This window comes from Stegastes partitus, unplaced genomic scaffold (genome assembly GCF_000690725.1).
Source record: "Stegastes partitus isolate 25-593 unplaced genomic scaffold, Stegastes_partitus-1.0.2 Scaffold450, whole genome shotgun sequence".
NCBI classification, from domain to species: Eukaryota; Metazoa; Chordata; class Actinopteri; family Pomacentridae; genus Stegastes; species Stegastes partitus.
This window is the reverse complement of record NW_007578181.1, coordinates 106,904-132,456: the sequence shown is the minus strand read 5'-3', so window position 1 is coordinate 132,456 and position 25,553 is coordinate 106,904. Positions and strand designations below refer to the sequence as shown.

The 25,553-nt window shown below is 43.4% G+C and overlaps 3 protein-coding genes across 4 annotated transcripts; 1 reads left to right on the top strand and 2 right to left on the bottom strand.

Annotated features, from left to right (window-relative positions):
• The first annotated feature begins 23 nt into the window (after positions 1-23).
• iah1 (isoamyl acetate hydrolyzing esterase 1 (putative)) lies at positions 24-3,965 on the top strand. Of its 2 annotated transcripts, XM_008286328.1 has the most exons (7): positions 24-133; positions 235-317; positions 463-515; positions 1,822-1,973; positions 2,229-2,390; positions 2,479-2,600; positions 3,122-3,965. In XM_008286328.1, exons 2-7 carry the CDS (start codon positions 255-257, stop codon positions 3,296-3,298), a joined length of 729 nt encoding a protein of 242 aa, XP_008284550.1. In that variant the 5' UTR covers positions 24-133; positions 235-254; the 3' UTR covers positions 3,299-3,965. The 2 variants fall into 2 exon arrangements, with proteins under 2 accessions (XP_008284550.1, XP_008284548.1); XM_008286326.1 differs by having other exon boundaries at positions 24-317.
• adam17a (ADAM metallopeptidase domain 17a) lies at positions 3,388-17,862 on the bottom strand. Its single transcript, XM_008286329.1, has 19 exons — positions 17,644-17,862; positions 16,519-16,651; positions 15,265-15,398; positions 15,092-15,180; positions 14,357-14,549; positions 12,162-12,292; positions 11,909-11,995; positions 11,101-11,223; positions 10,277-10,421; positions 9,893-9,984; positions 9,400-9,552; positions 8,723-8,922; positions 8,512-8,615; positions 8,257-8,391; positions 7,586-7,716; positions 7,360-7,438; positions 7,100-7,188; positions 6,913-6,972; positions 3,388-5,077 (listed from the first exon to the last, which is right to left on the bottom strand). The coding sequence occupies exons 1-19, from the start codon at positions 17,774-17,776 to the stop codon at positions 4,658-4,660; spliced, it is 2,631 nt and encodes an 876-aa protein (XP_008284551.1). The 5' UTR covers positions 17,777-17,862; the 3' UTR covers positions 3,388-4,657.
• A 728-nt stretch (positions 17,863-18,590) lies between these two features.
• Positions 18,591-24,351, bottom strand: LOC103360539 (14-3-3 protein zeta). Its single transcript, XM_008286324.1, has 5 exons — positions 24,037-24,351; positions 20,852-20,969; positions 20,397-20,557; positions 20,223-20,318; positions 18,591-19,647 (listed from the first exon to the last, which is right to left on the bottom strand). Exons 1-5 carry the CDS (start codon positions 24,334-24,336, stop codon positions 19,573-19,575), a joined length of 750 nt encoding a protein of 249 aa, XP_008284546.1. The 5' UTR covers positions 24,337-24,351; the 3' UTR covers positions 18,591-19,572.
• Positions 24,352-25,553: the final 1,202 nt, after the last annotated feature.

Below are 25,553 nucleotides of genomic sequence, written 5' to 3'. Positions count from 1 at the left end.
TTTTAGTGTGACACAACAGACGCTGCCTTCAAAATAAAAGCCCTGCCGCAAAGCGAAAGAAGTCGGTTGACTAAATCGTTCTCCTGCTAAAAAGATCAGGTATTTACAGTCTGTTTTAGAGGCAGGTGTCCCGGTGAGTTGTTGGTGAGTGTGTCAGTGTGTCCTTGTTGATTTATGGCACAGAGAAAGGAGGGTTTTCAGGACATCCCGTGTTGTTCTTCCTCCTTCCTTCAGCACACTAAACACACTTCATCATGTCCAAGTTCAGCGCAGTGGTTTGGCCGAAAGTGATTTTATTTGGAGACTCCATCACGCAGGTGAGTTATTTGCTGCACTAATAATGAGTTTACAGACAATAATTATCGTGCATTTAGTCTGTCTTTTAATTGCTGTGACTTAGCTTTAGCTGCTAGCCTGCTAGCTTGAGTTTGGAGGTGATTCAAGTGTTGTTGAATCTTTCAGTTTTCATTCCAAGCCAATGGCTGGGGCGCAGAGCTGGCCAACAAGCTGGCAAGGTGAGGAGTCCCATTTGTTGTTTGTTTGTTTATTTATTTGTACACTTGTCGTAGCCTCAGTGCCACTGATAAATAAAGTAAAATCTAGTTAAAAGCAGAACAGATTTCAGGAAATGTTTTGCAGCTCTCTCTCAGATTTACTTCAGTCATCATAAATCTAAGTTCTGCAAAGATCATGTTGGCTGAAGGTGAGTTTCTTGCTTTTTCACACCTGGAAATTCTCTATTTTGATTTTTGGTAAGTCATCTTATGGGTTCATCATCCTTAGAAATATAATTCCCAGATCCATGAAAGTTTGTAAGGACACATACAAAAGGTTTTCCTGCAGATCCAAGCACAAGATTTTTAAACAAGACTCCATAAAAGTTCCTGTGAGTGCATATCAATGGATGGATCCACATTTCCTTCTAGAAAACAGCCCTGTGTCAACATGTGTGATGTCTAACATCAGTAGAACTGGATGTGTGGCGAGCCAACGGTCTAGTTTGTGTCTTTTTCTTTTCTTTTTTTGGTATTTTGCCAAAATAGTGATGCAGACTCATTCATAGGACCGAAAACCTGGTGTGCATATGGTCTTTATATGTGGTTATAAAGGTTAGAAGCTGCTTTCATGTCATGAGGCTCAACACATGAGGCTTATTTCACCTTTTGAATGTTGAACATTCGCATACATTTACCTGAAACTACTGATAAATCAACACACATCAGAATAAATCTTGTGTTAATTAAAACACATCATGCTTAAGCAGTGAAGCAGCAGATCTGTGCTGTACTGAAACCAACAGAAGAAAAGTCACAGTTCTTGAACTGATTAACATTTATTTGCAAGAAGGAAATTCTCAAAAGCCATTTCAGTGTCTAGTTTGCAGTTGGAGCTGAGATGGTTGACAGGACTTGTGCTACCCGACAGATACCATCACACAGAGGCCAAAATCTTCACCCTTGAATTCTGCTCCTCCTGATTCTTGTCGGTGGTCAATCCCAGCCACTGCTTGCTGTCATACATGTTGTCATACACACTGATGGCATCATTCAGGTGCCAATAGTTTAAAATGTGGCCTCTGCTGGAGCTGGTTGATCATGTTCGTGTCCTCAACAAAGTTCATGGCTGTGAGAGTTATAGTTCATAGAATGTGGCTGCCCAGGTGAGACGTCTGACAACGTAGAATCCTCAAATTTAGTTTTAGGTCCCAAAAACAAACAAGTAAACTCAGAATCTGAGACACCAGCGCAACACCTTTACCTGAAATGACCGGACTGACCCAGTTGTGCCTTTGACTGATCTCTGAATCTGTTTCCCCCTCAGAAAATGTGATGTTGTGAACAGAGGACTGTCTGGCTACAACTCCAGATGGGCCAAGATCGTTCTTCCTCGCTTCATTAGCAGCCAGAACTCAGCAGACAGCAACATAGCAGCTGTTACCGTCTTCTTCGGAGCCAACGACTGCTCGCTGGAAGGTAAAGACTCACTGGACTGGATCTCTGTGTGCACAAATCATACAGACTAGTTTTCTTCTCCAGTTTGTATGATGTCTCGAGATGTAGTCTAAGAGAAATACACGTCATCAAGGCGGTTTAGGTTTATGCTGATCTAATGCTTTTTGCAGCATTAGGGGGAGGAGGAGTCTGAAATGTGCTGTCAACGTCTGAAACACCGTCTGTCATGATTAATCAGCCTCTCTGATGATTTCGCCTCCTTCCATCTGCTCACAGACAAGAACCCTCAGCAGCACATCCCTCTGCAGGAATACTCGGAGAACCTGAAGGAGATCAGCCGGTTTCTGACGTCAGCCGGCGTCTCGGCAGACAGAGTCATCTTCATCACTCCTCCTCCTGTTAACGAGGCAGCCTGGGAGAAAGAGTGCATCCTCAAAGGTAGCATCTGCACCACAAGTTTTCCTTTTTTTTTTTGGTCCTGAATTGACCTACAAAGCTCACGAGTGTCTCCTTGTGTCGTCTCCAGGTTGCCCTCTCAATCGCCACAACTCTGTGGCGGGGCAGTATGCGCAGGCGTGCGTCCAGGCGGCTGCTCAGTGCGGCTCGGACGTCCTGGACCTCTGGACGCTCATGCAGAAAGGTGGACAGGTGAGCACAGCGGGTCTCGCATGTTGATATGCAGTATAGAGAGAGCCGAGATCTAACAAAACAGGAAACTGTCAACTCTCATCTGTAATCTTTAATAATTACAAATGGCTCGAGAAGTAAAATGAAATTAATCTAAGGACTCGTCTGTGAAGGTTCTCAGCCATCCAGGTCACAGTTCTTCTCGTAGTTTAATCGTAGCAACTGGACTTACTTGAGTTCCTTGAAGATGTTTCATCCAAGAGGCTTCATCGGGGGAGTACCACTGATTCACATAACGAGGGGGAGGAGCAACAAACCCCCAATTGAAACCAAAACTCAGGTGTTCATGTCTCCTTCAGGATATCACTATCTGGAACTCCCAACTAGTCAGTCAGACCTGATGGAGCCTCTTGGATGAGAGGTGGAACGTCTTCAAGGAACTCAAGCAGGTCCAGCTGCTACGATTAAACTACCAGAATAATGTAATGACATGTCTGTGAGCTAATCTGCCGTTCAAACATTTTCCTTCCTCCACTCTGCAGGACTACACCGTCTACCTCTCTGACGGGCTGCATCTCTCAGACAAAGGAAACCAGTTCGTGTCCGAGCACCTGTGGGGGCTGCTGGAGAGCCGTCTGGCCGAGCTGCCCTTCATCCTGCCCTACTGGGGCGACGTGGACCCCAAGAGCCCCGAGAGCAGCCTGCTGAGTGACCAGTAACGGAGGACTTTAATGTGGATGATCATTCCTTTTAACCCTGGACTGCTGTGTGATTTCTTACTAACGATTGCGTCAAATGCAAGAAAAAATGAGCAATAAAGATTTTTTTATTTTGAGACGTGTGAAGGTAATGCAAGTGAAGAAGTTAAAAAAAACAAAAGGAATTCAGTGATTGACATTAATAACACAGAAGCATCAGGAATATACACATCATGTGATCTGTTCACTACGTTCTACATCCATCCTGCAGAATAACGGCTAGCTGCACAATCTACTGCTTTGTTTTTTTGACCTACAGTGAAATACGCGTTACAGTTTCAGCAGGTAACAGTGGTCAGACAGCAGGTATAAAGAGGCGCACGGCTCACATTTAACCCAGACTAAAGCATCACTGGAGCATCCTGCGCTTCGTGAGTGTCATGTGATGGTCACCTGATTAAACCTGCACACAAATACATCGGCACGGAGCAGTCAGGCACAAAATCCAAAGAAAAGGCACCATATTGTTTTCAACCACAGCACTACGAGAGGTTTAACAAGATTACAAAACTTATTCCTCACTTTAATTTTCACTTTCTAAATTCGTTTAACACTAAGGAAACCGCTCCGTCTCCCTCGCACAGGATTAAAACGCTGCATCCACAGGAGTTACACAAGCCTGCGATTTTTTTTTTAAAAAAAGAAACGGCACAGAAGGAACATGAATAAAACTTCAATTCTCCAGTGATGTTAAAATACTATAAGTGCAGTAATGACACGGATTAAAGACGCTTCTTTAAAGAAGTCCACCAACGTAACAAATCGCACTGAAGCGTTTCCTCTACTGGAACAGAACCATCAGTAATGTGTTCATAACTCACCCGCTGCTCTGTGGTGGCTGCAGAGGTAAAGCAGTCGGTCTTAATCTGGAGGGCTTTTACTTGAATAATTAATCTGTTTTTTTGGCTCTGACGACTATTTGCATATTCGAAACCCCTTCAGCCACTGGGTTATGAGAAGATGATCATTAACTTATGTGTCTGAGGAGCTGGCTCGCAGCAGATTTATGTCCTTGACCTTCTCAGACCTCCAGAGCTTGAACTGGCCCAAAAGGCACAAAAATGTAAATCGACTAAACAACGTGTGCAGTTACAGGGATTGGAGACTTCTCGTCTGTTTGGTGGCTCACTGTAGGCGACTGAAAAAACACATTAGAACACTAAGGTCTGACCTACACAAGGTGCATTATGTTACACTAACAGATACTGTGGTGTGATAAAGACTAAAGCACGTAACGCTGCATGTGGTTCCGTGTTCCCTAAAAACAAACATCAGGATGCATGTTGGTTCTTTTAAACAACAAGAGCTGCTTGATGACTCTCAGCACTCTGTCTCTTTAGTGTCAATGCACTCCTGCCTCTTGAGGCGCCGCCGGTCCCTGGCTTGTGGGTTCTGTTCTGTCAGATCCTCGTAGGAGGATTTCGTAGCCGACGAGCAGGCTCCTGCGGTTGTGAAATCGTCCGACAGGCCCTCCTCTCCCAGGGGAGAGTCGCTGCTGGTGTCCTCCTGGATGGTGGCCATCCGCGGCCCCCCTGCGCTGTCCGGGGTGGGGACGTAGCTCGCGGCGGGGCCCGGGGTACTGCTGCTGCTGGCCGCGGGAGGGGCCCGGGCCTGGCTCAGCTGCTGAGGCTGCTGGAGCTGGGAGGAGGGCGCGGTCCGGCCGCCGGAGGAGGAGGGAGGCTGAGGTGGCTTGACGATGCGCACGGACGCTGACTCGAGGTTGTTCAGCATGTCTTGATTCTGTAGAGCGAAGGCAACATGTGAGGCGGCGGGTGGCACATCAGAACCGTCTGTGTGTGACTGAGGTGGGATCCATTCCCTTTTTACTGCATTCTGGTCCCTTCAGACAATCCCAGTTTCTCTTGAGCTGGATAGTTTAACACCCAAACACCATCTTACTCTTACATGTTACTTCCATGATGTTTTAAAACCCGATACCTTCAAGCTATCTCCACCCCCATTAACACCCCCGATATCCAACTTAAAGGTGGGAATGAGTAAAATAAACCTTTCTGCTTGTGGACATTTTGAGTTGTCAAACAGAGACGTGACTATTAATCATGGCTGCAGTCCTTTCAGGGGCGCCAGGGTCCGAACACTGTGCGACCTAATGGCACGCCTAAATGGAATAAAACCACCATTAACTCCACTTGTTGCCTCTGTGCTGCTTCTCCTGCTCCAACAAGTCAAAATGTCTGCTGTGAGAAAGGTCCACAGAGGAATGTACCCTCAGTCTACGAGTTCCCAGTCAAGCCTAAAGAAGACTTAACACAGAGCAGACAGCCATGGAAAAGAAAAAGAAAAAGAAAAAGGAACAATCACCTAAACACCTCATCTTGTTGTGACTCTGAACAGCAGCAGATGCAAACTTAAAACGTCGACACACACTGCATCCGATTTCACAACAGACAACAAGGTGCAACCTGTCGGCTCCTCTCGCTGTTTGAATACTCCTAAAATGCAATCTTGCTTTCTTGAGGTAATTTCTGATCAGACGTTATCTCTGCGTGGATGACATTTGTGCAGAGGAACGCGCTTGGAGCTATTTAGTCGCATTAAACTGTTTCCCTGAGAAGGGGCCTCCCGTACTTCTGCTGTTTAATGAAGCTTAAGGGCTGGAGGTGAGCAGCTGGATCAGTGATTACATCAAGGAGTAAGTGACTGCAGGAGTATCCCAAACGTGGGCCACTGACTGACCATGCATCATCATGGACTCAATGGCAACGCATCGCAACACCAAGCCATGGCACACACACTCACCTATGGCGGGAGCTCTACTACAAACTTCCACCATCTGCTGCAGTTCCAAGGCAAAGAGTGATGGACAGGTCATTGAGAAAACCCAGCAGTGACAGTGAGGCCATTACTGATGGGACCGTCTGACGGCTGGTTCACACAGTTGGAAGAGAGAGCTCTGACTGGTTCTAAATCCATTTGCTCTTATGCTTGTATTTTCAGGACTACGGGTAAATGTAGCACTAGATTTGCCTGAACTCTGCAATCAAATGTAAAAAACAAAGACTCAAGTTCAGGTGCTCAGCTAGTAGACTGGATAGTGGATCGGACTTGATAGAGACGAGCAAAGACACCAAATATTTCTATGACGAAAATCTGTTTTTAGGGCCTTTAAAATTAAGACGTATACAGTATAATAAAAATCTGGTTTTAACCACTGTGAACAGAGACACACTTCAAAGATAAAAGTACAGTCGTGACTCGATAATCTGACACTAAATGTAAAACCTTCTGTTATGTCGGATAGCAAGGCTGTCAGATTGTTAAGGGTCGGATTATCGAGTCACGACTGTATTTACTTATTTCACTGTTGGAAATGTGATCCAATGTATTTTTTTGTTAAACGTAAACAACACTTTAGTTCTAACGGTGGAGATCAAGACGTTTATCCAGAACAAAAGGTAAATACTTGGTCCTCAACCTTTCGTGCTCCCTCTCATTCCCATATTAAAGATGTCAGTGTTACGAAAAGCGTCGTAGGACTGGATTAGTTCGGTTAGTGTGGCAGCAAGGCTAGTGCACACGGTCATACATGAGCTTTTAGAAGATGAGGAACTTACACTCGGAGGGTAGTAGAAGGACTTTGTGTTCTCTGCATACTGCTGGTCGAGTCTTTTGTCCTACAGGAAGATACGACAGAGGACAGGACATCTGATGAAGTAAAATACTAAACTGTAGTAACAGAAGTTTGTGACACAGTGAAGACAAGGGGGCTATTGAAAATAACGGTGTCCGGCAGGTTCTTACCACACAATGAACCAGGATGCTGAGAGGAATCCAGAAGACGAGAGAAAACACCACGACTGAGCCGACTATGTTATCAGCTAAGAACTTCCCTGAGGTCGAAAAAGACAAAGTAAGGACAGTGAGAAGACGATTGCGTTTGAACTTGAGCTACTGAACTCAAGAATTTCTCAAAATTCTATTTGCTTTGGGAACCTTTTCACACATTCTCATATTGTTCTTCAAGTCTTTTAAGCAGACTCTTGTTCTTGTGACCGACTTACCAAATGTGTTAATGTCCAGCTTGTCAATAAAGTCCCACAACCTCTCGATCACATCCTGCACCTGCTTCAAGCACTTTCCCTGTTTAACAAGAGAAAATAAACACCCTCAAATAAAGAAAACATTTACACGATCTCGCCTTGTCCTGTGTTAATGACAAACGAAAACAGATGAACATGACAGAATCGTAACGGTAGCGCTGGCACGTATAGAGGTTCGGTGACTCACGCCTTCGACACAGAAGCCCACAGTGCAGGGTTTTCCTTTGCGAAGGAAAAGGAAGCTGCCGCTGGCCTGGACGAAGGGAGCGCAGGTGCCATCCTTTCCCCTGCAGCACACTTTACAAGAGTTCTCCGTCTCTGCAGGCGAAGAAGATAATCCAGAAGAAAAACATTTAAACTGTAATGCTACAGAGAGCAGACAAGTTTGTTCACAGTGGCAGTGCATAACTTTAACTTGTTTTTCAGAGTGAAACTAAAAGAGCAGACGTGATTCATTTATTCAGATATAACCAGACTAAATAGATAATACGTAAGCCTATAACAACAATCTTTTATTTCCTTGACATGATACTGTCACGTAGAAATATAGAACAATCTTATCTAAATTTTAGAGAAGGTAAAAAAAAATATATAAATTTGTTTAACTGTTACATGCTCAAGGCTTCTGCTTGAGGGCTAAAAATATTTTCATCACAGTTTATTTATGTATTAAAAAAACTTGTATTAATTCATCTTAGTGCACGTTCATTGATTTTTCCATCAAATGTATTGTTTTTGCTCGTCTGGGATGCACTCTGGGACCTCCATGATCAGTGAGTATCTGCTGTTAGAGCTCAGAGCTACAGCCAGTGCACATCTACCCATGATCCTGTAGCGAACACATTAAACGCTCTTTACCATTGCAAGCACAGGACTGCAGGTTCTGCATGGCCTCACAGAACGGGTTACACTCTCCGTTGTGACACCGGCCGTTGTCCACACAAACCGTGTCGTCGGCTGCGTTTTCAGGAGGTGGACACTGGCTGCTGTTACCTGTGATGTGAAGAAACGTTCAGTACATTTAGTTTTTTCTGCAGTTTAAAAAGGCACCGACAGACAGTTTGTTTCAGTGAATGCTGCGGTTCTCGTGTTTCACCAGCAGGAGGCGCTCACCTGTGCAGGAGGATATGCCTTTGCAGGTAGCACTTATGGGTTCCTGACACCTCGTTCCTGCCTGCTCATACTTGCAATTCCTACAGCAAGGGCTGTTTCTGTCACTGTGAAGAGATCCATGCATCCAACATTGAGGGTCTTTTTTCTTTTTTTTTTTTCGAGACCTGCCAGATGGTTTTTGTACAATCTGTCTGTCATTTGGAGCTCATACCTGCACTGTGAGCCAGGTTTGAACTTGCACTCAGGGGAGCAGCAGGGGTCATCGTTGAGGTGCAGTAGCCCGGGGTCACACTCCTCCCCTTCCTCCACTCTGGAATTTCCACATACCTTACTGTTCCTCTCCTTGAAGCACTGAGGAGCCCTGAACCCTAACGTCTTTCTGACGGAGATCTTGCTGCAGTTGGAGAAACGCTTTAGGAGGGAAAGGAGAAGTAAATGGGGGTTAGTCATTAACTAGGACCGGATGTCTTTTGCACAACCATGACAGATGATGTGAGGAGGCATTGTCGCTACAGTACTAGGAAAAAAAAGCTCATGTACATGCAGCCTCATGATGAAAACTCATGATCTTGTTTTAAATATTCTTCTGTGTCATCAAGAGGATCCTGCTTCCAGAGCAGATAAACTCTCAACAGATAAACGACATCATCATATGCATATTGGCTGTCAAGGCCACAGGTAAAGGAGGAACATCATATTTCTGGATTCATTTCACTGGAACAACTTCAACCTTCTGTACGAGCACATTCACACCACTCACACTGTCTGTCATTGTTGTAAAACAGGATATATTACTAACGAGGAAGCAACACTTCCTGTAGTAGTTGGTGCAGATGAGGTTATGTTGAGTTTGAATACAGTTTTTTTTTACGTTACTCAGGTTGGTACCTTGTTGTTAACATGGTCTCCGCTCACAGCGATGGGGTACATGACAAACTTCCCCCCGTGGTCGTCACTGGGAGCGCAGTAAGGAATGTTATCAGGATCGTGCTCTGCTCCGAAGTTATGGCCCAGCTCATGAGTGGTCACCAAGTCTGCCTCCTGATGCAAACACAACATGTATGAGTTTACTACTGGATCTATGGCTTCACAACAAACACACTCTGTTAAATAAATAAAGAAACGCAGGTTATGTACACACAGCTAAAAACAAATGTTTTAAAACTTGACTGAAGTGAAGAGCCGGCAACACACTGATGCAACACACTGATGCAACACAGGTTAACAACATTCTCATAACACCCACACTCTGCTCCACTCACAACCTAAACTTGGCAGGATGACATGTTGCGTAACACCCAGGCTGAAACCCAGTGTACCCAGTAATTAGTTTTGTCAAAGATTACAAGTGGGGGGGTTAGAAAAAAAAGATCAAACACACCTTTGTGAGGATGGTCTTGCCGTAGTTCTTGGTGCTGGTCAGGCCCGTGTTGAGGTAACTGGGCTTCTTGACAGAGTGGGTTGGATAGTACGCTACAAAATGACATCATCAAAGCTTTACAATAGTTCAGAGTTTCAGCATTTTTTTCTTTAAATCTAAGGGCTTCTGACCTCCCTCTTAGTTTCAGTATTTCCCAGACCAGCATGTTCAATACATCCTAGCGTAGGCATTGACTTATACAACCATCCACTTCCCAAGAGGGAAACAGATATTTAGTGATGCTACAACACAGACAGTCTTTAAAACCTCCTGCAGCAGCACAACAGGTCAAAGTATCAAAGGAGTACATATAGTATATGTTTAATGCTAGTCATGTGTTCCTACGTTTTGGGCAGAGGCCACCCAGGGCCTGAGGTTTGGACGGGGCCACGTAGGCCAGCCCCAGGGTCCCCTCATCAAAGTCCTGGTAGGTGAACAGGTGGGCCAGACACACATCGGAGGCTTTGTCCGCCATGTCTGAGCTGAATTGCTGATGAACACAAGGAGAAATGTTCAAATATGATTTACTGACACAAAAACACTTGATAATACATCCATCCATCATCTCTACACCTTAATCCTCACTAGGGTGGTGGGGGTCTGGAGTCTATCCCAGCTGACTCAGGGTGAAGGCAGGTTCACCTGGACAGGTAACCAGTCTATCACAGGGCTACACTTAGAGACAGACAACCAAGCACACTCACATTCACACCTACGGACAATTTACAATCACCAATTAACCTCAGCATGTTTCTGGACTGTGGGAGGAAGCCGGAGAACCCGGAGAGAACCCACGCTGCACGGGGAGAACATGGAGACTCCACTCCACGATCCTGGGTGTCCTCACTAGGACACGAACTGGCGACCTTCTAGCTGCGAGGCAACGATGCTAACCACCGAGCCACCCAGCAGCCCCTCACAATACATTCAGTCCGAATAACATCTACAGCAGACTTGTAGACTCTGATGCTAAGAGGATAAAATGTACAGAACACTTTTCACATCTGTGTGAATCAGGCTTTGATACGGTGTTGGTTTGACAATATAATAACATTTTTCCAATGTTATCCAGTCCCAAGGTTTTGACTGAAAACGAAACATACTCAACTTTTTCTAACCTGGACAGTTTTTTTTTTCTGTTTCGTTCTTAATTTGGCTTTTTTTTTTACCTCCAGAAGTTTCTTCACGTCCCAGACTTCCCTTCCTGAGGGGCTGTCCTCCATGTTATAGTTGACCCAGTGGAGGGGATGTTGGCCAGGGGGAGGCTTCGTAGGCTCCTTGTTAATAATGATCTGACAATGACAACGAAAGACACCGTTTAAGAACATTTTATCGAATGTAGAATAACAGAATTCAACATTACTGAATCATAAGTAACATTATGGGGAATATCTCATGTTATTTTCAATATCTGTTGCAATTGAAAACAGTCCAAGTGGTAAGAACCTCAGACCTGTTAGAACCGTTTTTGTGCAGATAACATATTTGCTTATATCATATTTAAAGACGCTACATGCAGTTCAGTCAGTCAGCAACATGTTTTTAGGTTGTTTGCTTTTAAAACTGTTATGTTCACCCGAACATACTGGGGTTAAATATGACAGTACAAGTTCTTCTTACATTTACAGTATAGAAATGAACTCGAAGCAGCTAAATGAATGCATATCTTTTCAGTGAGACAGCCCGGGACTCACAGTATGGCAAACAGTGTCTCTATTCATTCCCGTAGCCTGTGGAACAAATTAAATTACCCCACAAAGCACACACACACAAAAAAACCCTTCAGTTCCTCTTAAAAATGCTGTTCTCAGTGTGGCTGAGGGACAGTGTTATTCTCAGCCAGTTGTCCGGGAGTGACGCAACACAAAACGGAGCTATCATGTGAAGGCTGAAGGCGGTGACGTCTGGTGATCGGGCGAACGGGTGGAAAAGTCAAATTCAGACGGCATTGTTTCACCAAAGCTATCTCTAACACACCTGATGGATCTGGACCCCGTAGCCTTTGAATTCTTCGTCCCAGGAGGTGTTTCTATAAATGTCGTCAACTCGATCGATGAGCTCGATCTGAAGAGGGACGAAAAATAATCTGATTAACCTAGAAATATATAAACAACAACTACAACTCCTAATTTTAATCACACTGATTATAGATTTTTTAAGGCATTGGGAAATAAAATAACACTGAGTTGTTCCACTAAGCAGGTTTGCACAAAGCATCATAACATCGAACCAGGTAGTTGAGAGTGACGCTCTCCTGTCCGCGGCCCATGTGCTTGAAGAAGCGGTAATCTGCAACCAGCAACAGGGGGCAGGTGTTCTTCTTATGGTCATGAGCTTGTCTTTTCTCTCGATGGTGAAATTCTACAAAAACAAAAAGAGATAGAGGCAGAAGGAGATAGAGTTGCATAATAAGGACAGGCAGACAAAGGGAAAAGCAGGCACGCTTACATAAAAACTGACACCGCACATAAATACATCAATAAGCTAAGTAATGAGGCCACGCTCGAGTATCCCACTGTTAGCTGTCCTCGTTTTCACAATTAGCAGCAGAGAACAGATTAAGTTCTGCCTTTCTACGAGCCAGAATGACTGTTAATATTATAATAGAAGCCTAAATGTGCAGCAAGTATGAATGACTTCTATTATATATATTCTAGCAGATATTCTAGCAGCTGGAAGAAGAAGTCGTCCACAGAAGAGTACAGTCGGTTCCATATGTCGACCACACAGTGTTTAATTATCCACCTACATGGTACACTCATTGCTTTTCTCTCCTGTGTCTAATCTGTTACCGTGTAAATGACGACTAACGGTTTCTCAAGACGTACTTTTCCATGAAAAATGCAAGCTAAGCACGACGACTTCAGCTTCATTTAACTATTTTAACATTTGTCCTGATCATGTCCCTCTAGCCTCTGGGCCACTGGTTGATAAACTATAAGAAAACAGCCAATTAAAATTTCTCAAGACGAAGGTGAACGTGCGTGTAACTTGCGTGGTTTTAATTGGCGAGGACGCCAAACTACAAAAAGTGATCAGTCTGCAAATAAAACCAGCTGAAAATCCTCCGACTTTAGGAATGTTAGGAACTGATAAACCTCGATTAGGTTGATAAAATAAAACCTTAAGAGATTTTTTGAAAACAATTTAGTAAAAATGTACAGTGGTGACTCGATAATCCGACGCTAAATGTAAAACCTGCTTTTATGTCAGATATCAAGGCTGTCGGATTGTCAAGACGGAGGTCCAGATACAAGGAGGGCTTGATGCTGGAAGGATCATTAGTTGTTCATTATTGTTCATAGTTGTTATAATAACTAGTAGGGCTGGTCCCAATAGCACTTTCTGGTCTCTGGATATTCAGGCCCAATTAATGATGAATATCAGAGTATTCGGTGCGGTTGGGGGACACTTCCACCCCGGGGCAGCGCTCTGACGGGATGGAAGTGTCCAGAACACACAGGTAGTACTTGGCTGCTGATGCTAGTTTAGTTAGCGCTCACACTTCTGTTTCTACCATCGGCGGTGGTGGCACCACTCCCCCGCCGCTGCCATCCATGTTTACTTCCACAAACACTGAGCACGCTCGCTGCGTGTGACGTCGTCGTGTCCTCTTCTGCGCATGCGGGACACTTTTGGGTCGTATGAAGTTCACACAGCAGATCAGCAGATAAGGCTGTTTTTTTTATGGGTTCCGTTCGTTTCTCCTAAAGACCTGACAGATAGCAAGGTTTTCGGATTGTTAAGGGTCGGATTATCGAGTCACGACTTGTAATGTAATATATAAATATGTTGGTTAAACATATATGAAATTGAAACTCAGAAATCCTGAGAGGACGCCTTCCCTCTAGCTTCATACACCCTAAACTCTCTGAACACTCGGTAGAACAGAAAAGGACAACAGGAAGACATGCTTCTGAGCATTACATCACCCAGTACACTTGGCTCTACACTACTCAGAAGTGTGGGAGTGCGCTGCGCTGGCTTCTACAACAAGCAGTGGGAGACCAGTGACGACTCAGAGTCATCTCATTGGGCAGCGGAGCTTGCATGAATTTTAATGCCTCCTCCATACGAACCTTCACCTCGGCTTATCTCCCCAATGAGTGCTTTCAACCAGGAACCAGTGAGAGGTGTTTCAGACATCTCCTCTGGCACATGAACACTGTTATGCGCTTTACATTTCCAACGCAGCACAAAAGATTTAAAAGGTATTTGGTTTTTACATAATAGCTACTTGTCAGCGGTGTGTACGTGCGCAGCATACATACAGATTTTCTATTAAAGTCAAGTGTTACAGAATCCAACACCCACATCCTTTGTCTCACTACTACAGCCTCCTCCTTCCTTCTCTCCACCTTAAACATTTGTTATCCTCCTACTCTTTTTTTGGGGGAGGGAGGGAAACAGTCATCAACAGCTCACCGTTTTCCTGGGCCTCCTCCTCCTCCTGCACCTCCCATTCGCTCCTTGCAGTCTGTGGCAGAAGGTCCTGGGCCTCTGCGTGGATGTAACCACACACTTTTGGAGACACAATGCGGGTCAGGTTCTTTATATCCTCCGAGCGATAAACTAGTAGCCTGCCATCAGTTGGGGAATCGGTAAACCTCCACAGGGGCTGGATAGAGAAAAAACAAAGCGAGATGGCATTAAAGAGAGACGCATAGGAAGGTTATAGGTGGAGGAGAGGTTAGCCCGAAAGACATCAGAGCAACACAGCAACAAAAGAAGAGGAAATTATGGATCTACAGATACAGGTGAGGATTGATAAGAAGGGAAGTGAAATAATTAGCAGGCTGGCAGGTGTGCAGCACTGAAGTGTGATGACAATAGATAGATGGGAACAGATAATCTTCCTCATGCAAAATACGCTCAGTCTGTGATAAACTGGGCTACAAGCCATCAGCTATGGAACTGCGTGAACTTCTCCTCGCCCAGTATCTTTAAAATCGACGTCCATAGGTAGCTATTGACAAGTAGTAATTTAATAATTATAAAGAGAGAGCAGGTGACTTTTTCTTGACTTTTACGTGTGGCTTCCAAAATGCTTGTTAAATGTTTGATGCTTTGGATAAAAATGACTGAGCTTGAGTGTAGAAAGAAAATGGCAGAAGGTCAAGTGTCCCTACGTTTGTATTCGACAGAGAAACTGATGCTTACCTCCACATTATATTCTGCTTCATCGGTTAGAATGTGAGCAGAAAACTCATCCCCGTCAATGTGTGCCTGCACACGGGAATTCTCCTCTCCTGAAAAAACAAAACACAAAATGTGTTAATCTACCTTTACACTCTGACCCCTAAATGATCTAAAAATCCCTCACAACCACTCACCAACAACATGTCCAGTGAAATAGTTCTGCAGCTGAACATCATAGTTTTCTTCACTCCCATGTTGGTCCACAAACACAGCTTTGAATTTGTCAGTGAAAAGGTCCGTGTTTGTTGTCAGGTAAAGCTTGAAATGCCTGGAGTTTAAAAAAAAGAGAAGAAGATGAAAACACAATGTCTGTTGGAACTTGAACATAACACACGGCTGTCACAAACAAATATGTGACAAAATACTTTGAGGGTAATTCTTCCTAATTTCGTCATTAATGTTAGTCTGAGCAAATCCATCCATCATCTCTACACCTTAATCCTCACTAGGGTCATGGGGCCTGGAGTCTATCCCAGCTGATTCAGGGTGAAGGCAGGTTCACCTGGACAGGTAACCAGTCTATCACAGGGCTGCACTTAGAGACAGACAACCAAGCACACTCACATTCACACCTACGGACAATTTACAATCACCAATTAACCTCAGCATGTTTTTGGATCGTGAGAACATGGAGACTCCATGCAGAAAGATCCCGGGTGTCCTCACCGGGACGTGAACCGGTGACCTTCTTGCTGCGAGGCAACAGTGCTAACCACCAATCCACCTTGCAGCCCTGTGAAAGGCATTGTTTGTGCAAATAAGTCCAGAGAGTAATGCTGGTAGAAAACTGTCCAATTGTTCGAGTCAGCTAGTTATTTCTAATGTGACAGCTGCACACTGGAGCTTTGAAATTCATTTATTTAAACATTTACTAGAAAGTCCATTTAGGTCAGACAAGGCCCAGAATGAAGGGTACGCTGAAAACCATTTAGCTTTTGGCCAAATCAAAATGAAATTTGTGTCACTGGTTGAATATTCTCCATGATAAATAAAAATCCAGACCTAGTGTTAAAATATATTCATGTTTTTTCTGCATCACCCGCTGAATGCAGTTAATTATTGATGTGGCAACGTGTTCAGTGGTATTACTAATGCACAGTTCATGAGGTTTGCATGTATAACATATTCCCTCATCTAGAAATCTGCGTCGCTTAGGAGAATATTGTTTGGGAAAAAAATTGGTGAAAGGGTGGTGCTATAACTCCCAAACTCTGAACACAACCTCCTCCAGAGCGGGTTAGCTTTGCAGCATCAGTACCATTCAAAAACTCTGGCTTGAGGCTCAGCATACCTTGCCAACCCATTAATGTTGCCATGCGATGCTGCAACATTACTTTAATGATCACACCCAAACGTTGAGTTCGTTTATATCAGACACGCTGCTGTACCTTTGCAGGGCTCTGAAGCTCACCAGTCGCTCCAGGTGCGACTGGGCGTGGACGTCCCTCTTTCTTACAGAGTGCAGCTGGAGGCCTGACAGCGGCAGCACCTCAAAATCTGACAGCATGGAGTTCAGACCATCTGGAACACACAGAGAGCAGGCAGCTGTCATATACAACCAAGTAGAAACAGCATTTAAACTGCAACCAAAAAAATGGCATTAAAAAAACCCTCCATGCCCTGGCACTCAGAATGGGTGTGAAAAGTGAAACGCTTTTATTTTAGTGGGCGAAAGACATTACAAAACACAACAATGTGTGTTGGCTTGTGCCTCAACTATAGTTGCAATCATCACATGTTTACCTGAATCATTTCCTATTTCTGACTTCTAGGAGCTTTACACAACAAACACTGCCTTTTAAAAACACTTTTCTAGTTTAGGATGGTGTAGACAAAGAACGACAAAATCCACAAAAGGAAAACAAACATCACGATCAATATCAGTCAATAAGATCAATCGATAAAGACAGGTTCACTCAATAAATAGCAAAATGCTGTTTCTCCAGTGAGGGTGGAGCACACCTAAAACATCCCAGTTATAACTATGAGGAAGGTGAAAGTTTATAATCATGACAACATGACAAGGAGATCGATTCAATATCCCTCTGTTTGTTTGAGGTGTTTTCCTCCACCCTTGGTGTCAAAGCTAATAACTTTAATACTTGACACTCTCAGGGTTTAACCACTCCTATGTTGTGCTTTCATGTTTTGTTTAGATATAGACTAATTCCCAGCATGTCTCCTAAGTGTCCTTTTAATGGGATTTACGTAGAAACAGCTACAAACACACAGTTCTTACACAAACTGAGCACCACGGTCAAAAACAACATTAATTTACATTAAATAGACATTACAATGAGCTTCCTCGCCTGTTGTTTAACAGCTAGCCAAGATTTGAAGCCTTAACGTTTTGCAACACTAAGAAAAATAAGAGCGTTGCTTATCTCGGTAATAAATACGAAAGTAACATTAATTTATGATAACTGTCATTTAGCCTCACAGCGCCGAAAACTGTTAGCGGTTACCTTTAAGCTAACGTTAGCTTCGGCTAAAATGCTAAGTTAGCTACTCACCGAACTCCGGGTTTTCTTCGTGAGTCTCCTCCTCGGTAACTCTTGGCCTAATGGCACCGTTCACCCAACAAGGAGCCAGAAAGGCAATTAACACTATGCTCCTCATTGTAAAGCCGCTCTGTCGGTTACACATGTCTGGTCATTGTAAAAAAAAAAAAATTACAAAATTGTTTCGTCTCGTCGGCTAGCTGAGCTACTACCCGGAAGTGCGCCGGATGGAAAACATCCGCCGAGGAAGCGACTGAGGCTGCGCGAAGGTCGAAGCAGTAACGAGCCTCCACAATATAAAGATAATCCATCACGAGGATTTATGTGGTTTGTTTGCTCTCTAAGGGTTTACAAGGAAATAAATAAAAAAAAATCCATACAACTCATTCATATGGTGCCTCAGTGGCCTTTTACTTCCACATTTAATTATGAATAAACAGCCGCTATAATAAACAGGCAGTTTATTATGACAGGTCGTATGTCGGTCATTTCATATGTTGTATATTTAAATTCATAGAGGAGTACCAAGTACAATATTTTCATTTGGAATGTGTGGAATTAATAAAGTACAGTACTAACAAATGCATATGCTTTACTCAACTGATTAAATTATATCAAACTCATTCCACTTGTCTTTGACTTTTGCATCACATCTGAGACTTTATATATTATCAAAAATAAAGATTTTAATAATTCAGGATGATGCTGTAGGAGCTGGGCATCGCTGCTCTGGCAACTCACAAATCCTTCAAGGAAAATGATTGCACTAATAAGGTGATTAAGCTAAGGTTTTACACTGTTGAAAGCATAAATATTCAAAATAAATGACATTTCCTGCCCGGGTTTGACATTTGACTATAATGTGTCATCACCATGATGAAGGCAAAAAATAAAACAAGCATTTAAAAACATGAAAGCAGCTTCATAATCAAAGTAAAATGAAGACAAAACGCTTGGAGTCGATTTATAAAATGTTTATTCATGTTAACATAGCTGATACATAGGGATTCAAACAGTTCCACAAGGCTTTTAGGTACTACAATTGAATGAATAGCAAAAGAATAGTGGTCCAAATCTCTAGTGACAATCACTGGACAGACTAACAAATCACCCTGATGTAGGATGTGTACAAAGCTGCATTGAAAATTACTAAACTTGACACTTGGACTTGTGTGTTACAGCAATTGTTCCCCCTTCCAGTGTAATATCTCAAGAGACATGCATGACACAATTGTCGTTTCCCATTAAAAAGGTCCCTGCACTCGGTCAGACGAGATCCGCCGCTTGCTGCAAAAGACATGCTTCAGTGAAAGTGGCACCAAAACCAGGGCAGAAAGTGAGGATTTAACCAACGGACACTATTTGGCTGTGTTACAGCAATTGTTGCCAGCATGTAAAGTGCACAGGCGTCCCTGCAGTATGAGAATTATATTCATTTGAAGTCAAACCTCAGCCGCTGTAACTGTACCATGCAACTGTATAGAGACAGACACACTACGAAAAGATATGAGAGAAACTATTATTTATTTCTAACATTTCTTATTGGAAAACGATCCAGATTTCTCACGACTTCCAGTTGCTCGGACTCTAAATTGAGCTAGGGGTTTGATATCATGTCAAGCTATTAATCACTTTTTTTTTTTTCTCCTTACAGCTGAAACTGCACAAATGGGATGGCCAGGAAAAACATAAACCAAAGAAATGGAAGGTTTCTCTCTTTTTTTTTTTTTTTTTTAAATCAGTCTCGTCCAAATCTGAATTGAAGAATGCTTTTTTTTTTTCTTTTTTTTTAATTAATTATTTCCTTACACTACCATTTTCAGCAGTGGGTTTCATTGGTAGAATGTCTGAGTGGAGCATTAAGGAATGAAGGATGTGTAAAAAGTTTTTTTCCCTTTTGTTGTTTTTGGAAATAACCCTAACAGTGAGGGCTTGTGTGTTTTAGTTCTCATTCTCGCAAGCCTCTCCTGCTTCTCCACCATCGCCCTCCTCGGCAGCACTGTCAGATGTCCATAACTGAGGAAAGAAAGACAGACATTTCGTTAAAATACAGTCAAACATCCAGACTCCATCGCTTCCAAGAACTCAGATTTACATGTTTATACTGAAACGCTTTATTCACGAACCTCTAGAAGCACCACAACACACTTCAGAGCCTTGCTAAATATATCACTGTTCACATGCCAGCGTTGTGTACAGGTGTTCAGTTTCACTTTGTTCTTTGCAGTGGAAGGAGACATTACCGAGATGCGATTGTTAATGCTGCCAGTCAGCTGCTCATTCTGACCAGGCCACCTCGAAGCAGTGAGGGGACAGGATTACCCAAAGGTTAAGCTAGCCTGATAGTTAGGTCCGAGGTTGCACTGAGGTCAAATTCATACTCGCTCGTGAAGCTGCGTTTCTATCTAGTTGTCAGGAAACTTAAGGAATGGCACGAGTAAACGTGTCCGTAGCAGCTTCTACTTCACACTTCTGAATGTATAACATCCACTAAACACAATACAAATGGATTTTCACCATGAAGGACAAACGAGGCACTATTTATCCACAGTGTGGATCATTTTCGTGTCGTGTGAAAGCAGAACACTCACTGTCAGGTTGTCTCTGAGGAGCTGCATGATAAGAGTGCTGTCTTTGTAGGAATCCTCGCTTAGCTGGTCGAGCTCTGCAATGGCATCATCAAACGCCTGGAAGCAAAACCGCAAATGTTAACACACCGAACACAGTCCGTCTCTGGCTGATTTTGGTGAGGAAGTGCTGCAGACCTTTTTGGCCAGTTCGCAGGCTTTGTCTGGGCAGTTGAGGATCTCGTAGTAGAAGACAGAAAAGTTAAGAGCCAGGCCCAAGCGGATGGGATGTGTCGGGGGCATCTCCTTGCTGATTTCAAGTGCACACTCGTATGCATCCTGTGAGTCTATCATGGGTGCTAAAGACAGAGGAATGAATCAAACACAATATGTCAGTGTATGTGTGTGCCAAGACTTACAGCAGTTTAGTTTTAAACCTATGAACATCCATAAATGTTAATTTCACATTCCTGTTTGAATTGTCAGGAGGTCAACATTTACAGAAGACACAGAAGCACAGTGTGTACGGTTTGCTTACATATTCATGAAAAAGACAACTGACACCTTAAAGACTACGTTCTACACAGAACACTAAGAAGCAAAGTGCTGATGCCGTACAAAAGGGAATAAAGGCGGTGATAATGTCAACTCACTTTTTTTGTCTGAAGCGACTTCAGCAAGATATCTATGGTAGTCCCCTTTCATCTTTTGATAGAAGACTTTGCTCTCTGCTTGCTTGGCATTTTTAATTAAATATTCTTTCAGGAGTAACTGTGAAGACAAAAAAAAATAAAAAATAGCACATAAATGGTTAGATCCATGGACAGAATACTGAGCAATACACTTCAGAACAAGCAGCCAAACCACAAACACACCACAGAGAGTCAAAAGGAAATCTCAAAGAACATCAATCACTGAAATCACAGTCTATGTTTATGGGGTTGTCACCGATGCTGCCTTGTTGGGCAAAAAGGTGTGAGGACAAACATCCACTTTGCATAGTACGACACATGATCTAAATGTCTAAACGGTCTACAGTCATTCCTTTTCCTCTTCATATCTGCTCAGCTTGATAAATAACAACTACAGTTCTGCTCCATTGGGAGTCCGGTGCATGTACACATTCACTGTCCTTTAGAGGAACCATTTTGTGTGTCAATTTCAGCTTGAGGTTCTCCAAGTTATCCACCACAAGGCTGAGGTTTGTGCTACGAAGCCGGATTTGAGGTTAGGGAGGTAACTTCAGGTTTAACTCTGGGTTTTCAGGACTATGATGGTACCCCACGATGGTAAATTAACACCTCACCTGCAGGTTCAGGTCAAGATAACTGATCTACGTACAATCTGATAAATTCTCTTGGAAACTAGCATCATCATCATCCTGGAAGGTCCAGATGCTTTACCCTTTCTGTAAGCCCTGTGTGCATAAATATTTTAAAAACCCAACGCTGTTACATCTTTGGATGGCAGCTTTGAAATATGCTTCAATCTAGTATATGGAGTTCAAAAATTAGAACAGAATGACAACTACACAACAACTCAAAGAGACTGAGCTCAGATGATCAATGGCCAGTTTACTACAAGAACTCAGTAACTCAGCAAAACAGCCTAATATTAGTTTTTACAACAATTAGACTGTTAAAATATAACCTGTTCTTCCACACTAGAAAGTAAAGCAGCTGTGAATGTCTAGTCCAACTAGTTGCAAAAAAAAAGAAGGATTTAAACATCATAATAAACAGTGATGTAGCTAAATACAAAACAAATCCCACATTGCTCTGTGGTTCTACTCTAGGTTAAGGATTAATATGAGGGCTAATCAATGTCAGGGAAACCATGACTTATGCACAAACTAAATGACTTCTAGAGCAGCTTAATCCCTTCAATCTAAATTAAAATGCCTGCCAACACCAGCCCTGGTGACAGCGGTTGATCCCTACTGAGAAGATACACAAAGCAAATAAAAAGAGGAAATAAACAGGTTTCCTTCAACGTACATTTACAAACGCAAAAGCAGTTTCCCAGCACAGCAGCCACTCCCTAGTCATTCACTGACATAAGGTTGGCTCAGCTGAAACACGTCTCAAGTGCTAAGCATTCCTTTTTCATTGCATGTCCTGCACAGCAGACAAGGAGAGGAGTAGCTCTGCTCTCAGAGCTTTCACACAAAGCTCTAATTTCAGTGACCAGTGCTAAACACAAAGCACAAACAATATTGCTGGATGAAAGCCTGGCTGGAGAGTGCAAGTGCCTCTACACGTCAAACACCAACTGATGTATGCTTCCCAAATGTGGACTAATCCCTCAAATCAAGTAGCAAGATTAGAACTGGCTCCAGGGGGTCTGGTTTAAGATTGTTGTAGGTATTTTTTCCCCTTTACTCAGCAAATGTGATAATCAGGTAAAGGAATAGCCACCACTCAAATATCAAGCAAGCCTAAGCTCAAAATCCAGCTGGCAAAACCTAATTCACATTTTTGGAGCCCTTCATTTGCTCTGAAGCTCCAGGCACCGAGGCACAGTCCACGATGTCATGTTCTAAACATGTCAATAGGCCTGAATCAGCTGACGCTCTGCAGGGCTTTCAAGCACTGCATTCACGTCCTACATGGAAACTGGAACACAAGCATGTCCACGCCTCTGCTCCTAACTGAGATGCATGTCCATGTGGTATCACTGTTCAGCAAATCAGACAGAGGGGCACACAAGCAGCTCACTTGTCCGTCTTTTTTTTTTTTTTTTTTTGCTCTTTTGCACTTGTGGCTGCATTACTAACGTGTCAGGCTTCTGCAAACAAATGAAGAAATGAGGACTGACACACCCTTTTCTGCTGACAAACCCTCAGTCACCACCGGAGATACTGAGAGCTGAGTCACAGCCATGGAGCACACATGGGAAGCTCAGAAAATGAATGATGGCCCCTACAGGTTTTCAGTGCATTTCAAAAGACAGCAGCTCAGGGAAATTATCTCGATCTTACAGCTAAGTCTCCCTCACCCACATCCTCTAATCTCAATCTCGTCTAATCCATTTTCTAGGCAGGCGACAAACAATGTAAAGCTGCAGTGTAGCATTAGATTAAGCAAGGGGTGAAAGCATACCACCCAGTATTCCTGTAATGCCGAGCCTTAAAGCGTGGTCAGAACGCATTCAATTCGACTGGTTTCAGTTGGAGGCTCTGCAGGATGGTGTCATTGTTGGTGATCTGTCTAAACTGGACTTGAGGGAAAACATGAGTCATTTATGCATCTAAATTCTTGCACTTGGGTAACCACATTAGACTACTATCTGCCAGATGGGACTGCACGAATACTACGCATAGGACACAGCTGGAGGACTACGGCTCACATATCCTGTACACGTCCTGGGTTCCCTCTCTGCCCATTCAGACACACCTTTGCTGAAATGGTAACTGCGATGACCTTTTGTCAGTTCACGCCCTCTCAAGGTTTCAAGCCCATTGTTCTAAATCCAGATTCCCAAAAGGCAGGAACAGTGGGAGGACTGCATAATACTTCCTTGTCCTTCCTCTGGCTTTAGAAGCCATATTCCTACAACCACAGGGCAGGAAACGGTAAAGATGCTACGCCATTTGCCATTAATCATGCCAATATGCATTTTGTGCTCGCCGCAAAAAAAAAAAAAAACGCATGTTAACAAATACATCACGATAAAACAGGAATTATTTTTTACTTCCCCCTAAAGAGCACGATGTTATTGAAAAGATTAACGATGGCTACAGTGATTTAAATATTAGTAAAACATCGGCAAGATGGTCTCCCCTTCACATACAGGTAAGGGATTTAAACTGCGGGGAGGGGAAATACGGATACGTTACCAAAACTTCGTCGCAGACAGCGCGCAGCTCCAGCTCCACCTTTGTCCGATATTGTTTGATCATCTCCAGCTTCTTGTCGCCTGCGTCGGTCTTGTGTTCAATGCTGGACAGCACCCTCCAGGCGGACCGCTTCGCCCCGACCACGTTTTTGTAGGCGACGGACAGCAGGTTCCTCTGCTCGTCCGACAGCTCCTCTGAATTCTCCGTAACCTCCTTCATAAATTTGGCCATGTCTTCGTAGCGCTCAGCCTGCTCAGCCAGCTTGGCCGTCTGAATAAGAGTCGCTGTATCCGTAGCCATAGTTTATTTGTAGGGGGGATGGAGAAAGCAGAAATCCGGGTGTGTGACAGTCGAGGATCGACGGTGTTCTTCCTCACAAGCTGTGGAAGTAAATTGATATAAAAAATAATAATTAAAAAAAAAATGCAGTTGGCGATAGGATTGGAGCAAGCATCTGTCTGAAACGGGCTTTACTGCGGCACTAGCTCGTCGATTTTAATCGTCAAAATTCTACCTGGCAAAGAAATTCGTTCGAGACACGTTTAGTACGAAGAACAAAATCACCAAAATGTAACGTGTACATTTTTTATTCACTATCTTTTCGACGGGTTTCCCCGACTGAGGTTAGCCAACCCGCCACAAAGCTGTCTGGTGCACCTTGCAAGCAAATTAGCAAAAACTAGTAGCTACTGGAAGCTACATCGACCACTCCTTTCTGCACATACATGTCGCGCTACCGTTACCCTTACAAAGCACGAAGCGAATTCACAGTTCCGTCAGTTTAGCGATTATTCAGCGATTTGAAAGGGTAAAAAAAATGAAATACTCATCGTATCTGACCTGCTGAGGTCCAAATTTGCTCCCCAAGCTGGTTTGAGAGGTTGGTCAGAAAGGCAAAGAACAGCAGCACCAAATTAATTCAACCGTACCTGCTAAAATACAAGAGGGCTCATGTGAAGGGTGGACCGTCCAATCGCAATCCTGAATCTGATTTGACAGACGGGACGGGCTTGCGGTGTGAACCAATGGTTGTTCAGCAAGGCTGGGCAGAGGCGGGACCTGTGAAGTAGTTTCACTGACCGGAACTCTGCAGAGACTGGGGCCACGGGGTTTCCTCCAATTAGAGCAAGGGATGAAGACGTCATCGCATTGCCATGGTGATGTTCAGCCAATCCCCGCCGTGCTCCTTTCACACGCTGCAGGCACTGCAAGCGGGTGTGGCCCCCGTTACTTTCAATTGTTGGACGTATGTCCTTCTCGTGTAAAGGCTTAATCTTGTTTAATCTTATTTTCTTTTCATATGCCAACAGTAAACCCACCCATGAATGAATTTTAAATTGGTATAATAATGATAAGAGTAATTACTTTATTTATATGGCACTTTGAAAACAAGGCTTTTCTTTGAGAGAGGCAAGCAAGATTATCTCACATACAGGGAAGTTTTTTACAAAATTTAAAACATGTCAAAGACACAGTGGGATGCAGTTACATAACTAAATTATTCCTGTAAGTGCTGT

Bases quoted from the DNA above. Each gene is read 5' to 3' on its own strand.
- iah1 (XM_008286328.1), top strand. From the start codon at position 255: ATGTCCAAGTTCAGCGCAGTGGTTTGGCCGAAAGTGATTTTATTTGGA. The intron at 2,391-2,478 runs GTAGCATCTGCA...TGTCGTCTCCAG, and splicing joins GAAAGAGTGCATCCTCAAAG to GTTGCCCTCTCAATCGCCAC. The intron at 2,601-3,121 runs GTGAGCACAGCG...TCCACTCTGCAG, and splicing joins TCATGCAGAAAGGTGGACAG to GACTACACCGTCTACCTCTC.
- adam17a (XM_008286329.1), bottom strand. From the start codon at position 17,776: ATGTGTAACCGACAGAGCGGCTTTACAATGAGGAGCATAGTGTTAATT. The intron at 11,996-12,161 runs GTTCGATGTTAT...GTCCCTCTTCAG, and splicing joins GCGTCACTCTCAACTACCTG to ATCGAGCTCATCGATCGAGT. The intron at 11,224-11,908 runs GTGTGTTAGAGA...TGTCATTGTCAG, and splicing joins ACGGGGTCCAGATCCATCAG to ATCATTATTAACAAGGAGCC.
- LOC103360539 (XM_008286324.1), bottom strand. From the start codon at position 24,336: ATGGCTACGGATACAGCGACTCTTATTCAGACGGCCAAGCTGGCTGAG. The intron at 20,970-24,036 runs GTAACGTATCCG...TTGTCTTCACAG, and splicing joins CTGTCTGCGACGAAGTTTTG to TTACTCCTGAAAGAATATTT. The intron at 20,319-20,396 runs GTCTGCAGCACT...TTTTGCTTCCAG, and splicing joins CCTGCGAACTGGCCAAAAAG to GCGTTTGATGATGCCATTGC.